At 38.9% G+C, this 15,650-nt stretch overlaps 1 protein-coding gene across 1 annotated transcript in view; it reads left to right on the forward strand.

Moving 5' to 3' along the window:
• RAD54B (RAD54 homolog B (S. cerevisiae)) overlaps positions 1–15,650 on the forward strand; it is a 68,734-nt gene that overhangs the window by 43,005 nt on the left and 10,079 nt on the right. The window contains exons 4-10 of the mRNA XM_009891847.1: positions 1,761–2,050; positions 6,383–6,545; positions 7,261–7,486; positions 12,127–12,334; positions 12,922–13,061; positions 13,715–14,005; positions 15,419–15,594. Coding sequence (XP_009890149.1) covers positions 1,761–2,050; positions 6,383–6,545; positions 7,261–7,486; positions 12,127–12,334; positions 12,922–13,061; positions 13,715–14,005; positions 15,419–15,594 — 1,494 coding nt within the window. The remainder of the gene's footprint in view (positions 1–1,760; positions 2,051–6,382; positions 6,546–7,260; positions 7,487–12,126; positions 12,335–12,921; positions 13,062–13,714; positions 14,006–15,418; positions 15,595–15,650) is intronic.

Consider the following 15,650-nt stretch of genomic DNA (forward strand, 5'->3'; position numbering starts at 1 on the left):
TTAGGCATACCAGGGCTGGATTTAAGAAGGCGCATGGCCACCTAAAACCAGCACAGGCCATAGCTTGTTTTTGAGGCAGCAGAACATCTTGCTTTTCTCCACTGCAAATGTCCTAATTTTTTAATAATGTATTACAAAGAATTTAGGAAGTGCTGTCTTGTACTTTGCTGTATGGTATAGAAACAGTAATTTCTGGCAGCTGCATAAGTGTTTGAGCTTTGTAGGTTGGCTTTTTGCCTTTCCTAAGTTCCCATCTATCCTTAAAGCCCGTCCTCTCTTAGAATTAGACTCTTCAGACTGGAATCCAAAAGATCCTCTTGAATACACCTGCATTCAGTATGTTCAGCTTGAAGCTCTGTAGAGGTAATAAGAGAAAACAAAAATGCAGAGCAAAGGAGAGGTCATAAATACCCTCTCCAGGTGCCTGACGTAGATGCATGTGCATTCTCTTGTGTTCATATTCAGCTCTTTCCTGAAAGCAAGTGTTCTCCTTTCAAGAACCAAAGAAGATTCACTGCGTGTTTTTTGCATGCATTTAGAGGAGGGGAAGAAAAATATCTCCCTTTTTTTTTGGCCAGACTTTTTTTCAGCACTTGCTTAGGCTGTGAAACACCTCAGTAAATTTATTCTCTTAAGGGGATTCAAATCCAGATCTTCACCTTCCACCCCTTTGGGAAAGGCACATTCCTCGAAGTGGGAGACCTGAGCTTTGCAAACAGCTCCCAGCAGTCTTTATATGTAGTGTTTGTTGGATAAAATGTGTAAAACCTGGGGGACTTTTGCCTCTTTCACAGGTGAGTGCTTTAACTGCTGGTCTACAGAGTCATGCTTTTTTTTTTTTTTTTGTGGCTCAACTAAAGATCCAAGCCTGTTTATTCAAAGCGGCACAAATTCAACAACTGGAGTAAAGAACTTTCGTGCTTCTGATTTTGAGGTACAGATGTGGCTCCCTGAGTTATGGAAAGAAACTATATAGGTCTCCCATTTCTTATGTGAGAGCTTCAACCAATAGAGTGCTATTTAAAAGAAGGAACCACCATTCTTTCCTACATTTTTGTCTTAAAAGAAAGCTGCAGCTGCAGCTGTATTTTGTAATGAGACTAATAGTATGTGGTAGCTACTCTGAGAATGCCCACCCAATAGAGTCCCCAAGGGCACATAGAAAAACGCGTCGGCTCCCTGATAGGTTTTTGAATGAGCAAACTATTGAGTTGATCGATAAATCCTGGCAAAAATCACGCATATATGTTTCAGAGCATATGTAGAAGGAAAGATTTCAGATGCATATGAGTCCTTAATTATAAAAAGGTAATTTAGAATGATTTTAAAAGTAGAATATTCTATTTAGATCAGCAGCAGGAGAGGCTAATGGTGTTCATGTCAGGGCATGAAAGGAAGGAAAAAGGACCTAGAATGATCATTAGTTTTGAGCAAGTTTAAAACTAAAGCAAGCTGCTAGATTTTATGATATGGGGCTGGTTTTGTAAATTCCATTAAATGGATATTTGACATTCAGTAGAACTGATTGTGGATGATGATAATAGTATATTTGCTTACATATTCTGGTATCTAATTCTGATTATTAGCACTGAACTGTCAAGCTCTGTTAAGGAGGGAAAGGCTTTATGAGTTCATATGTGTAACAATTCAAATATTTAAGAAGCAGATACCTGTTGACAGTTTTGTTTTTCCTTCCTGCAGATGAGTACTGAAGTAGTATTTGCTGTATTGTCCTAATTGCTAATTTTTTATATTCTTTTAGGTACTGGATATAAATCTAAAGAGCTAGACAGTCTTGATGAAGGCCAAACACTGATGGTTGGAGGAAAAGAAATTGAAGTGATGGGTGTAATTTCAGCAGATGACTTCAGCAGTGGCAGGTGTTTTCAGGCTGGAATAGGGACTCATGACACAGTCACAAATGCTTTATCTCAAACTAATATGAAACCATTCTGTAAACCATTCAAAACTGTCTCTCAATCCAATACTAAAGAGAATGCACTTAAAGATTCTCAAAGCTACAAACCTCGCCACGATCCAAATGCTCCAAGTAAGATTCAGATTTTTAAGTTTCTTTAAGCATCCTCTGGTTGTCAGAAAAAGTTGAATGTGTAACCAAAATTTTCTTGTTCCACAGTGTATTACTAAAGTATTTCTGACATACAGTACTAGTGTTTCTATCAATATCGTGTTAGGATTTTATCATGTGTGTTTCTAATGAGTGAAATGCTCTGCGCTATGTAAAGTTTCTCATAGTTGTTACAGATGGCTGTAGAAACAAGTTAGAGTGGTTTCTGAAAGTTTTACCAAAAAAAAAAAAAGAGCATATTGATCAGAGAAACAGTCTGACACATGCTAAAAGTTCTAGATGAGTTCCAGCTTCCCACTGGGATCAGTGAAGCACTGACATAATATGGCAGCACAGTAATTACAGTGGAGGATCTGTAATAGAGAGGTTAAGCCAGATTCAAAGAATTGCTTCAGACTGTGCCTTATCCTTCACAGCCAGCAAGTGTAACTACACTTCCCAACTCGACCAGATACGTTTTGGAATAAAAGTTTTGTTTCATAATGCCACAAGTACCGTGTGCTGAAGAGCCACGAGAGTTCACAAATTGCATAGAAACCATAAAAGAGAATAAAAATGTTTCTATAAATGCATTAGCAACAAATGAGGGCTAAGGAGAATTTCTATCCTCTATTGGATGCGGGAGGAAACACAGTGACAAAGGATGAGGAAAAGGCTGAGCTACTTAATGCCTTCTTTGCCTCAGTCTTTAATAGCAAGACCACTTGTTTCCTGAGTACCCAGCCCCCTAAGATGGAAGACAGGGATGGGGAGCAGAATGAAGCCCCCATAATCCGAGGGGAAAAGGTTAACAACCTGCTACATCACTTATACACACACAAGTCTATGGGGCCGGATGGGATCCTCCCACGGGTACTGAGGGAGCTGGCAGAAGTGCTCACCAAGCCACTTGCTATCATTTATCAGCAGCCCTGGCTAACTGGGGAGGTCACAGTTGACTGGAGGTTAGCAAATGTGGCGCCCGTCTACAAGAAGGGCCAGCAGGAGGATCTAGGGAACTACAGGCCTGTCAGTCTGACCTCGGTGCTGGGGAAGGTTATGGAGCAGATCATCTTGAGTGCCATCACGCAGCACATACAGAACAACCAGGAGATTAAGCCCAGTCAGCATGGGTTTATGAAAGGCAGGTCCTGCTTGACTAACCTGATTTTCTATGACAAGGTGACGTGCTTAGTGGATGAGGGGACAGGCTGTGGATGTTGTTTACCTGGACCTTAGTAAAGCCCTTGACACTGTTCCCTGTGGCATTCTCCTGGAGAAGCTGGCTGCTCATGGCTTGGACAGGTGTACTTTTCATTGGGTGAAAAACTGGCTGAATGGCCAGGCCCAAAGAGTTGTGGTGAATGCAGTTAAATCCAGTTGACGACCAGCCATAAGTGGTGTTCCCCAGGGCTCAGTAGTGGGGCCAGTTTTCTTCAATATCTTTATCAACGATCTGGATGAGGGGATCGAGTACACCCTCAGTAAGTTTGCAGATGACACCAAACTGGGTGGGAGTGTTGATCTGCTTGAGGGATGGAAGGCTCCTCAGAGGGATCTGGACAGGCTGGATTGATGGGCTGAAGCCAACGGTATGAGGTTCAACAAGGCCAAGTGCCGGGTCCTGCACATGGGCCCCAACAACCCCATGCAGCGCTACAGGCGTGGGGAAGAGTGGCTGGAAAGCTGCCTGGCAGAAAAGGACTTGGGGTGTTGGTCAACAGCCAGCTGAATATGAGCCAGCAGTGTGCCCAGGTGGCCAAGAAGGCCAACAGCATCCCGACTTGTATCAGGAATAGTGTGGCCAGCAGGACTAGGGAAGTGATCGTCCCCCTGTACTCAGCACTGGTGAGGCCCCATCTCAGGTACTGTGTTCAGTTTTGGGCCCCTCACTACAAGGAAGACATTGAGGTGCTAGAGTGTGTTCAGAGAAGGGCAATGAAGCTGGTGAGGCGTCTGGAGCACAAGTGTTACGAGGAGCAGCTGAGAGAACTGGGGTTGTTTAGCCTGGAGAAGAGGAGGCTTATCACTCTCTACGACTACCTGAAAGGAGATTGAAGCGTGGTGGGTGTTGGTCTCTTCTCCCAAGTAACAAGTGATAGGACAAGAAGAAATGGCCTCAAGTTGCGCCAGGGGAGGTTTAGATTGGATATTAGGAAAAAACTCTTCATTGAAAGGGTTGTCAAGCATCAGAACAGGGAAGCGGTTGAGGCACCATCCCTGGTGGTATTTAAAAGACGTGTAGATGTGGTGCTTAGTGACATGGTTTAGTGGTGGTCTTTATAGTGTTAGCTTAATGGTTGGACTTGATCTTAAAGGTCTTTTCCAACCTAAATGATCCTATGATTCTAAGAGGGATCCTGTAAACCTTTGATAGCTGCAGGAAGTGGCGGTGCTTATCTAAGCAAGAAGTACTCTTTTGTCTGTCAATAACAAAGCATTTAGGAGCTATATTCTGCTGATGGCTTTATCTTTTAGATAAAAATGAATTTAAAGAATTGTAACTAAGCAGAGCAATTAATATTAAAAAAAAATACATTTTTCTTCTACACTCTTACTATAGTTTTACCTCCATCCTACTTCTGACCTCATATTGTCCTACTATGGGGCTTTGTAAAGCTGCAACCTGGCTCCTATCTAAATAAACAATGAAATCTTAATCAAGTGGTAATTAGTGCTATCACTGGCCCTTTTGTAGAGCAACCTTGTTAACACAAGCTTCTGGTCTGGATTCAACTTGATTATGTTGTATCTAAGAATGTTCCTTCCTGTGGTTGCAAGATGATACTACATTAGCTTTCTAACCTAAAATGTGGCAAAGAGCTGATATATTCAACACTCAAATTAACTTCTGTGCTGTGTTTGCACTAGTTTATTAAAAAGGTACATTTTATTGTAGTTGCCTCCTGTGACTTCTCTTCTGGTGAATTTGAGTATCTCCTGTGAGATTTCCCTAAGCTGCCTGATGTGGAGAGCCCTCAACACTTTAATAGGTTGGACTCTCGGTCATTAAGAGTTGCTTACACAGGAGAATCACATAGTTTATTTAACTCATTGTTGCATAACCTCTTTCAGAAGTAACAGAGATACTTTACAAGACCAGCACCTTGGTATTGGAGCATTTAGAGGTTTTCATGTTGAGATCTATGACTACAGTTGATTAAAATGCAGCTTCTTCAAAATGGAAAGCCATTTATCCCTATGTTCAGCAGAACAGAGCACAGTGACAAAGATGTAAAGCCTCGCCTTCCATGTATGATTTCTAAGCTTTCAGTCCATTGCTCATGCAAGTCTTGTTTCTTCCCCCTGTCTGAGGCTCCAAAATTTTGTCAGAAAAGTTATCTTTTTTGTCGCCACTGGCTTTTATATATATATATACACATGCAATTTGGTGTAATCCGTCAAAACTCAGCCCTTTGTCAGTAGGAAACAAAATCTTCCTGAATGATACAAGCTTTCAGCCAACCTGTTCTCATGAATAAAATACCAATATAGATCTACTCTAGTGACATAAAAATACCAGCAGCTATAAATTGCCTTTTCATTCTGTCCTCTGACAATACAACTTTTCAGTGAAGATGTGTAGCATCAATATAAGCAACCCAGTGTGGACATTGTCCAGCAAAATTATGATGATAGAGTTTGTAAACAAATTATGGCAAGCAAAACTGTTATTCAGATGTAACCCAATACTTCATGCTCTCTCTTTGCCTCTGTATGTCTTCAAACCTGTCAACTTCTTTTATTCATGCACTGTGGCAGCCTTTGTCAGCTCACTCTCAGTCTTTCTTTCTTTTTTTTTTTTAACAAATCGTTGTCTTTTTATCTCTGTTTCTCAGGCAGAGAAGTCTTTCTGGGCAGCCACAAGAATATCCCCTTGAAATGTAGTGTCTAGACTTTATGTAGGTCATTGTTTATGTTCTTTTCCTTATACTTTTCTTTCAGAAGCCTTTTAGAATGTCTTCTGATTTAACTCTATCCGTTCAAAGTCATCATGCAACATTTATTAGGTAGGCAGTTTCACCTCATCCTAAAAAAATACTCAGATTTCTCAGTTTGTCACTTTTACCTTTGAGAAAAGCGCAAACTATTTCGGAGACCTCTGTAAAAGGATGTTTTATTTAGAAGGCTGTCTAGATGCTCTGTTGGTAAATGCATTTTCTGGTTGAGAATGGTCAGTATATTAAACAGTGTTTTTAGCAGTCATTAGACCATTGACTTTATTCTGTAGCTGAGTTAGAGGAATAGTACACTTTGCTAACAGACTAAAGATAATGTTTTTATGCAATACTTGCATATGTTTTGAACTTCAAGATTCTCTAGTTATGCCAAGACCAAATGCAAGTCATCAGTGGACATTCAATAAGGCTGGTTTACCTATGGTGGATGTAGTTGTGGATCCTTACATTGCAAATAATCTCCGACCTCATCAGAAAGAAGGAATTATATTTCTATATGAATGTGTAATGGGAATGAGGTAAGATGATAATTATCCTTTTGGCTTTCAATACCTGTAATATTTTCATGCCCATGTTTGGAATCAGACAATTGGAATGGGAAGATTTGAGATTCAATTAGTTAATATTAGTAATTTTCCCCCAGTAAAGGTTGCACAATTTTTTTCTGACCTTGGTGTAGCATCATGCTTGCTGTGACTTTGCCAGATGTGATGAGAAGCTAATGCACCAAAAGGCCTGTCAATTCTACTGCAAATACCAAGTCTTGTAAACACAGATACAATCTAACCCATGCTAAAGCACACTTCTTTTGGGGATTTATAATTCATATAATTCATAATTATTCATACAATTTATAGTTCAGGCATTTAGAATAAAGAAGGTGTTATACCAAGCTGTTGAAAAAAAATACAGGACTATTTTCAAAAGTGTTTTCTCAAGTCATAGATTCCTTAAGGTATATACAGGTTTTAAAAATATTAGATAACAAATTTAATTCTAAAAGAAGATTTAAACTATTTGGTTTTGGAACTAATGCAATAATGTAGAAAACGAGGAATTTCACTCTAAGGTCTTTGAGTGTAACTGAATGAAAACCTACAGTAGAGCATAAGAAGTGTAAATAGGTTCTATATACTTCAGAAAACAACCACAAGAAGCAATTCCCTAAACCAGTTGTAAATCATTATAGATATATCTTTTTAAATGTTACCACCACCTGATTATATCTTGCAGAGTCAGTGGCAGATTTGGAGCTATTCTTGCTGATGAAATGGGCTTAGGAAAAACATTGCAATGCATTGCACTTGTCTGGACTCTTCTGCGTCAAGGGGTCTATGGATGCAAACCTGTACTAAAGCGAGCACTAATTGTCACCCCTGGGAGTCTGGTAAAAAACTGGAAAAAAGAATTTCAGAAATGGTTGGGAAGTGAAAGGATCAAAGTCTTTACAGTTGATCAGGTAAGATTTATTTCCAAAAGGGGATCGGGTCTTATTTGGCTCAGACTATAAGACTTATGATTTTCTTTTTCCTCTTTTTTATTTTTAACCAGAGACCAAAACTAGTAATTCTGTGTTAGTATTTATTTGTAATACTTTATTTCTTTTTCAGGCAATTGTCCATATGGGCAGTTAGCTGTTAGTAACCAGGTCATAACTCAAGCTCACCTGCCTGTGTAGCATGTCTGTCTTGTCTTTCCTCAGGCTTCACCTTTGAAGATGTAAATGGTGACAAACTCCTCCTTGTGCATCTTCGGTTTCAGGAGCTTTCCGTTGTCTATCAAAGTGCACACCTTCCCTGCTTTATGTACTTGTACTCCGTTTCTGCGGTAGTTGCTTTTGTTCTCTTCTGAAAACTTTTTCCTCTTTGTTTCGGCTGTTTCAGGTTACTTCAGAAGGTTATTCCCTTTACTGTCACTGCCAAGAATTAGGTTTCTGTAGGGCTGATTTAAAGTCTCATGAGTCACCAAGCCTAGAGGCTCACTGTTGGGTAATGTGAATATCTCTCATCTCTAGAAGAATGCAGACAAGTACAAGTCTTAATGAAGCAGGATGATGCTGATCCCTGTCCCTCCTATAGTGGAGCTGTTCCTGCTGGTAATGACACTCCCAAGTTCCTGTAGTGCCTGGATGAATCCCTTGTGCTGACGAAGTATTTAATCTTTTAATCTCCTTGGGACACCTTTAGGGTCTTGCCTTTGTTTTTGAAACACAAAACTCTCTCCATCCTTTACTGCAAAGACTAAAAGTTTTAGCGCAGATTCTATCCTTCAGTGACCTTAATTGACCACATCAGACAGGAAAGCACCTGGCCAAGTAAAAGACAAGAGAGTTCAAGGAGTGAGGCTGTAGCATCACTGACAGAGGGCCCTCTCTGCAGGAGAGCCGCATCTTGCTCCGGTTATCCAGTAAGGCTTTCTTGCCATGTAAATTTTCCCATTAAACATGGCTCAATATCTCAGTCAGAGGGTTGGGTCCCCTCAGGACTGGCATTCATGAAGCTGTGAACAGGAGACTTGCTCTTGCCTTCATTAACGCTTTCAGATTCAAGCTCTGCTTTTTATAATTAACCATCCAGTATTTTTTTGGTAAGACTTCTGGTCCCCATGTCCTTATGGAGTGGACATTCATAGGAGAAAGAAAAGAGAAATTGTTTAGCAAACTGTGGTTTCTATATGTACATTCAGCAATTTGCCATACCGTTACTTTTTCCTTGCTCCTATATATTTGAATTGTGTCAGTGGGAGGAAGTGGAGAACTTACAGTATGTACACTGGTGATTGCAACAAAAATTAAGATACTTATTTTCCAAAGTTATTTTTTAATCTAATCGTTCCATACAAGTAGATTGAAGAAACAAACAGTACTTCATTCTAAATTCTTAATTCTTAACTCAAGCAGATTTGTTTTTCATTTCTTTCATTATCCATATTTCAGATGAAGTTTTCAAACTGTTTTTTAAACTCTTTTGTAGAGCATACAAGATTTTGTAACAACAATTATTTCTTTGAATTCCACTCATTACTGTCAAACCCTTGAAATTACTGAACCATCTTCTACTGAGGACAATCCACATGTAATAGGTGCTCTTTGTATCATTTGCTTTTCTTAGTAACTTGTTTCAAGATGTGGAAATGAAGCAAACTGACTTGTCAGGAGCTGTAATGTAGTGTATGTTAGGGTGAGAAATATGGAAGTTTCTAAGAGAAGTGGATACAAGGCAAAATATAGTATAGCAACATTTTTGCCTGAAAAGGTAGTTAGAACTAATTGAAGATTTTCTTGCAGTTTTTATGAATAACGTTGGGAGAAGAAAACCTGAATTTGCTGACAGTTACTATGACCCCAAATGACAGTAGCTTTCATTTCGTTTTAATTTAAATAACTTTAATATTCTTACTCATCTTGTTGGAGCCATTTGGATTGAGGACACTCAGCAGCTTTTAGAATTGTGTTCCCAAATAGGAAGGAATACGTTGTCATGCAAAAGGAAGACACCATATGACTTGCCTGGGGTATAATGAGGTATTTCAAAATAATTTACTGTCTATCTTCTCCGGAAAAACAGCAATTACCATACTGTTATTTCTCCTGTATAACTTAAAAGGAAGAGCTTGTCTCAAAGGTTTTTTCTATTCTTGCCTGTAAGGAATACATTCAAAGAACTGGCAGACTTTTAAAAATGTGTTAGGTGTGTTTTCCTCACTTTCACGCTGAAACACCACGAAAACTGATCCTAACCCTTCAGTAACAGACTCTTCAAAAAAACAGGACATTATCTGCTTTTAAAATGTGATTACAGTTTACTTCTGTTAAAATGCAGATGTCATGTAGAGGACATTGCTTTTAAAATGAAGGCATCCCTGCAAAGGTTGCGTTTAGGTCTGGTTAATCCACATTATCAGCATTTGAGATGTGTTTGAGAGAATAACTCCTTTATCTGTTTGCAGAGTATCACTTCTACTGGGTTTTTTGTTTGTTTGTTTGTTTTCTAAGTCAAAATATCTGGAGAATTGATTAATTCAACATTTACATTGCTTCATGATTCAGCATTTTTTTAATTTACACTTCACCAGCTACATTGGATTTGGACGAGTGCAAAGAAGGGTCTGTTCAAAGAGCAAGTCCGGAACATTATGGAGCTCTAATACTGATTGACAATTGCTCCATACGTGGCTCTGGGCAACTCACTTAAACCTGTCAAGTCACTTTGGGTAATTGTGAAAATGGAGGCTATAATACATACATATCTTGCAGCCAGTTAAGAGGATAAATTAATTACTTGAAATTAGCTTGTAAATTTATTTTAATTTTCAGTCCATCATCCACTGCTGTTATTATATACAGCAGTGAATATATTAGATCTGGCTGCAGGGGGCTTATAATATGCCAGGACTCTCCTGCTTTTTTTTTAAGGTGTTCAAACAGTGCAGAAGAGTTGATGATTTACCACATTGCAGGCAGTTCCATACTGCCCCCACTACTTTCTCTGTAGTCTCAGCTCACACACAGAAAGTGTAGGAAAACAAAATGATTTCTGAACCCTGGGCATCTTCTGATGCTTGGCCATCCCAAGAGAAGGTCAGAGAGGGCTACAAAGTGGAGCCTGAATACTGGGCAGGAAAAACATTGGGTGTTGCTTACAGGGCTCCTCTGTGTCTCTGTTCCTGTGTTGGGATTATTTTTGCTCCTATTTTGAAACTGGCAGTAAAAATACTGGCCAGAAAACAGGCAGTTAGCTACAGTCCAGGAAATAACAGGAATGCTCGGGTCCAGTCCAAACGCCTGGGGAAATCGGTGCATGCCTTTGTTACCTGCTCCTCACTACTCCTGGACCTCTTTGTGAGCAGCATGTGGGGACTGATCTACTATGAGGTACTTCGTGAGATTAACGTGCCAGATTCAGCCCATAGATTCGTCTGAATCACCTGCTAGGAGGCTCTAAAGGTTGTGATAATTAAGCAGTGCTGCTTTTACAGTGTATTACACCATCTGGCTCCAGACTTAGTTGTCTGTGTTTGGTAACTGATCTTGTTTGGAAATAAAAATACCTTCTGAGGCTCTAGCTTGATTTGCTTTCACAATTAAAGAGGTTCTTCAGCTTGTCAGCTGGGCCCATAGCCTGCTTAGTTAGTGAGCACTGTTAGGAAATGGGAAGGAATGTGCAGGGAATTAGCGCCTGGAGCTAAGCAGGAAGGTGAGGAACGTGCCACAGTAGATTTTTCTATTTTTACACAGAATTGCAGGGCAGGTAAGCAATCCTAGTACATTCACAAGTCTGTACAGAAATGTAACTATTTCTAGGAAACTAAGGAAGCTAAGAAACTAGGAAACTAAGAAGCTCCCTGTCACATTGCAGTGACTTTTTATTTAGTGTGTGTCTTTCCTTTAATAGACATCAAAAGCCTTGATGTCTATTGAAGGAGAAGGGTTGGAAGGGTATATAAGAGTGGAGGGGCTCACAGCCATTTTCTGTCCAGTAATACAGGGTTTAGAAATCAATTGCATTTATTTACCAGTACACCGGCATGTTTTCTGGGGCTGGTTATGGGCTCTGCTTTCAGAGTCCCAGGCTGCCCTTACCCATTGGCCAATCCACCAATGTTAAGGGGCTGTAACAAAGTTGTTATTGTATTCAATTCCAAACTACGAAAGGAATTTTGATAGAACTTGGTAACTTCCTACTGGACCACATTGCTGCACCCTGTGGCTTGAGAACCCAAAATGAGTGTACAGGCACCTACTTGTGCCTCTCTGTTATCTTGGCTTTAATGTCAAGCTTACCTAAATGTGAGGACTGGGAAACTGTTACAGGGAGCCTGTGCTTTTCACCTTCACGGTAATATTTCTCAGAGGATTTGAAGGCCTAAAAGAATAATAAATTTTCTTTTAATGAGATGGTAAAACTCTAAATTGCTGCATCAGATCCCATATTTCTTTTGCAAATTAGGAAAAAATCAATAATCCAAACTCATAGAGGAGATAGTAAATGTCTTGTATCGTGCTAGAAAAAAAATTCTGTAGACACTGGATGTTTAAGTAATATGGTGACTGATCTTCAAAAGAATAGTTGTATGATATATTTTCCTTTACACCTGCAGGACCACAAAGTAGAAGAATTCAGCGGTTCTCCACTTTATTCAGTTCTCATAATCAGTTACGAGATGCTACTGCGATCTTTGGATCAAATTCAGGCTATAGAATTTAACCTCCTAATCTGTGATGAAGGACATCGTTTGAAAAATAGCTCTATTAAGACAACTACAGCCCTTGCTAGTCTGTCTTGTGAGAAGAGAATTATCCTTACTGGTTAGTATCTGTAGCTGCTTTTAATATTTAGCTTTACTAATAGTACTAGGTTGGGATAAAGGAAAAAGCTATTGTACATATGGCAGGAGCACCATATAATTTTTGGCAATGGGTATAAAATATACAAATCTTGGGTCTTGTAAAAACAGATTATTTCCATTTTTTTTTAAATAAATGCAAAATTTGTCTGACTTCAGGGACAGGCAAGGAACGTGGGAACTTATGTAAGGGAATCAGGAGTCTGTTTATGAACACTAATTGTTTTTCTTTGTAGTTACCTATTAAAATTGATTTAGAATTTGATTTTTTAAATTCCTTTGTCAAAACAATTATACGTGCTGTTTAGTAGGTTTAGTCTGTTTAGTCTGTTTAGTAGGAGAGTAGCTCCTTAGTAGCTTATTAATTAATAGCTTATTAGTCACGATAAAGTTTTAGATTAATTTAGAACTTTGAATAATTCCCATTGACACAAAACATCTGTTTTCAAGATACATTCTTAACATTAAACCCTGCATTCAATGATTGTACTTCTATCCCTTTCAAGAAAAAGTTACGAAATGCAGAATTTTATTTTTTTCTCTTCCCAGGTACTCCAATCCAAAATGACTTGCAAGAATTTTATGCATTAATAGAGTTTGTGAATCCCGGAATACTTGGTTCTTTATCCACGTATAGAAAGATATATGAGGAACCAATTGTCAGGTCTAGAGAACCTTCAGCAACAAAGGTATATTATTTAAAAAAATGCAGTTCTAGAAGAAAATTCATAGGCAGCACTGTGAAATTTACTTTCTATGGAATAAAGTGAAGCTCAGGACTACTAATAGTAGCAAAAGCTTTTCACTTTCCTATTTGACATAAATTCAGTTGCTCTCCAAAGGGAGCTGGAAGAATACATGCATGTTGAGATCACATCATTTCAGCTGCCTATTAATTAGCAGGCAAAAATTGTTCTTCCAGCACCTTGCATTCACAAAAACACCATGTGCATTACCATATGACGATACTTTATTCATTCTTAGTTTCTGCACAGTACTGTAAAATCTGTATGATTTCATTGCATCAGTCAGGAAATTCTGGAATGTAATTTGAGCCTTGGATGTCTTCTGGGACATTTCTTCCTTTATTTAAGACTTTAGAAACCAGACCTAGAACTAAGCAGTGGTACTAATTGGAGAAGAATTGATCATTACAGTCCCGTGTTAGAAAATGGTATCATACATTTAAAATGTTCTTTAACTACCTAATTGAAATCATGGGGATTGGAACTCGATGATCTTCAAGGTCCTTTCCAACCTAAACCATTCTATGATTCTATGATACAGAAATTATTGGGATGAAATGCAAGATTATCATTAATTTTGTGCTTTGTTCTTTTAGGAGGAGAAGGAATTAGGAGAAAAAAGAGCAGCAGAACTCACACGCCTCACTGGGCTCTTTATTCTTAGGAGAACACAGGAGGTTATAAACAAATTTCTGCCCCCCAAAAAGGAAAGCATAATCTTTTGCCGACCAACAGCACTGCAACTTGAATTGTACCGAAAACTGCTCAGTTCTCAAGTTATTAGGTCCTGTCTACAAGGCAGGCTAGAAAACAGTCCTCACCTCATATGCATAGGAGCTTTGAAAAAACTTTGCAATCATCCGTGTCTTCTGTTTAAAGCCATAAAGGTATCTATTTGCGTGGGGGTGGGTGCCTACAATTAGTCATTTCAGCAGGCAAAGGTCACTAAAACTATGTTATGGTCAATGTGCGTGTTACTTAAGGTTATTTCCATACTCTTTTCTCACATACAGCCTGCTTTGGGACACCTGCTTTCACAAACATAGATGTTAGGAAATCTGAATGTACCCAGGGAAGGTACCTCACCGGTATCCTGTTGCCTTATGGTATTTTCTTGTTCTTTCTATATTTTCTGTCTTAATCTTGACTCTGAATATTTGTAAAAATACATACAAATGTAAATTTTACAAAGAACATCATCAGCTAGAGATTATTCCCTGTACTAGAGATTATTCCCTGTACTTTGCTGGTTCCTCTGAAACCTCCCTGTCCGTGTGATAATTTCACCCTCTCGAGCCCGGTGACACTGGGAGCTGCAGGCTCAAGATATCAGTGGTGCTAGATGTCTCCATTTCCACTTCTCCTGGGATCCTATCACGCTGTACACCTTGTTGTTTCTATAGAAAATGTTCGCATTCCTATAGGTAAATAACATGATAGTTAGAACTTGGTAATACTAACTTCTATGGCCACTAGTCAAAGTCCAAGTAAGGTGGGTGGAAATGTAAGTCTTTCTTAAAAGACGCACTTCATGACTGCTGTGGACGTTCATGAAAGTCCACAGCACAGACCTCTCTGTAACTTTGAACGCTGCTGAGTAAAGTTCATTGCCTTTACTTCATAGTATAAGCATTAGAAAATTTCCATATGTGGAAGTGTAACCCTTCAGAAATTATAGGGATGGAAAGGACTATATGTGCAAGTCATTTATTACCGTTGTGGTTTTGGGGTTTGATTAGCTTGGCTTTTTCCTCCCTGTGAAACATTGATTTTCAAATTACAGCAAAATATTACCTGTATTTCTTCTATTTTATTGGTTTTACTTGTTAGCTCTTCTTCACTTCCAGTTGCATAACTGAATCGTAATGGTAGCATCTTCCTAAAAAAAAGTCAATGATTGGGGAGTTCCACAATAAGGTGTCATGTGATTTAGAAAGAATAAGCAGAGTGTTGACTTTTTTCCCCAACTTACAGACATGGCTTTGGTGTGGGTATACATCTGTGTGGTTGTTTAAGTAGAGAAGTAGAAGTAAAACACATTTTCCAGTTTTAAGTATATCAACTTTCTACTCAGCTGCAAACAACATCTTACCTTAAAGGGTGTAAAGCAAAATAAACACTATCAATATTTTAAAACTGTGCTTTCAATGCAGTACTGGGAGATTGTAGTGCTCACATGATACAGTACTTTGTGGCAGCTTTCAGTGCCTCCTTTTGTCTTTGTAATAAAAATATAGTAAAGTTTTTAAAAAACCCAAAACATGTTAGAGAGGACATAGGAATCCTTTTATTTTCAACAGGAAAAAAGCTGCGATCCTATGTCCGATGAACATGATGAGTTCAGTCTCTACGAAGGTCTAATAGATGTCTTTCCTCAAGATTATACTTTGGACACTTTCTCTGAAACCGATTCAGGAAAATTGCAGGTGCTGGTGAAGTTGTTAGCAGCAATCCATGAACTCAACTCTTCAGAAAGGCAAGTGTGAAAGAAGGAAAAAGAGAGATAATGGGAGTGACCTGCTTGTTATTGGT

This window comes from Charadrius vociferus, unplaced genomic scaffold, assembly GCF_000708025.1.
Source record: "Charadrius vociferus isolate BGI_N301 unplaced genomic scaffold, ASM70802v2 scaffold15, whole genome shotgun sequence".
NCBI classification, from domain to species: Eukaryota; Metazoa; Chordata; class Aves; order Charadriiformes; family Charadriidae; genus Charadrius; species Charadrius vociferus.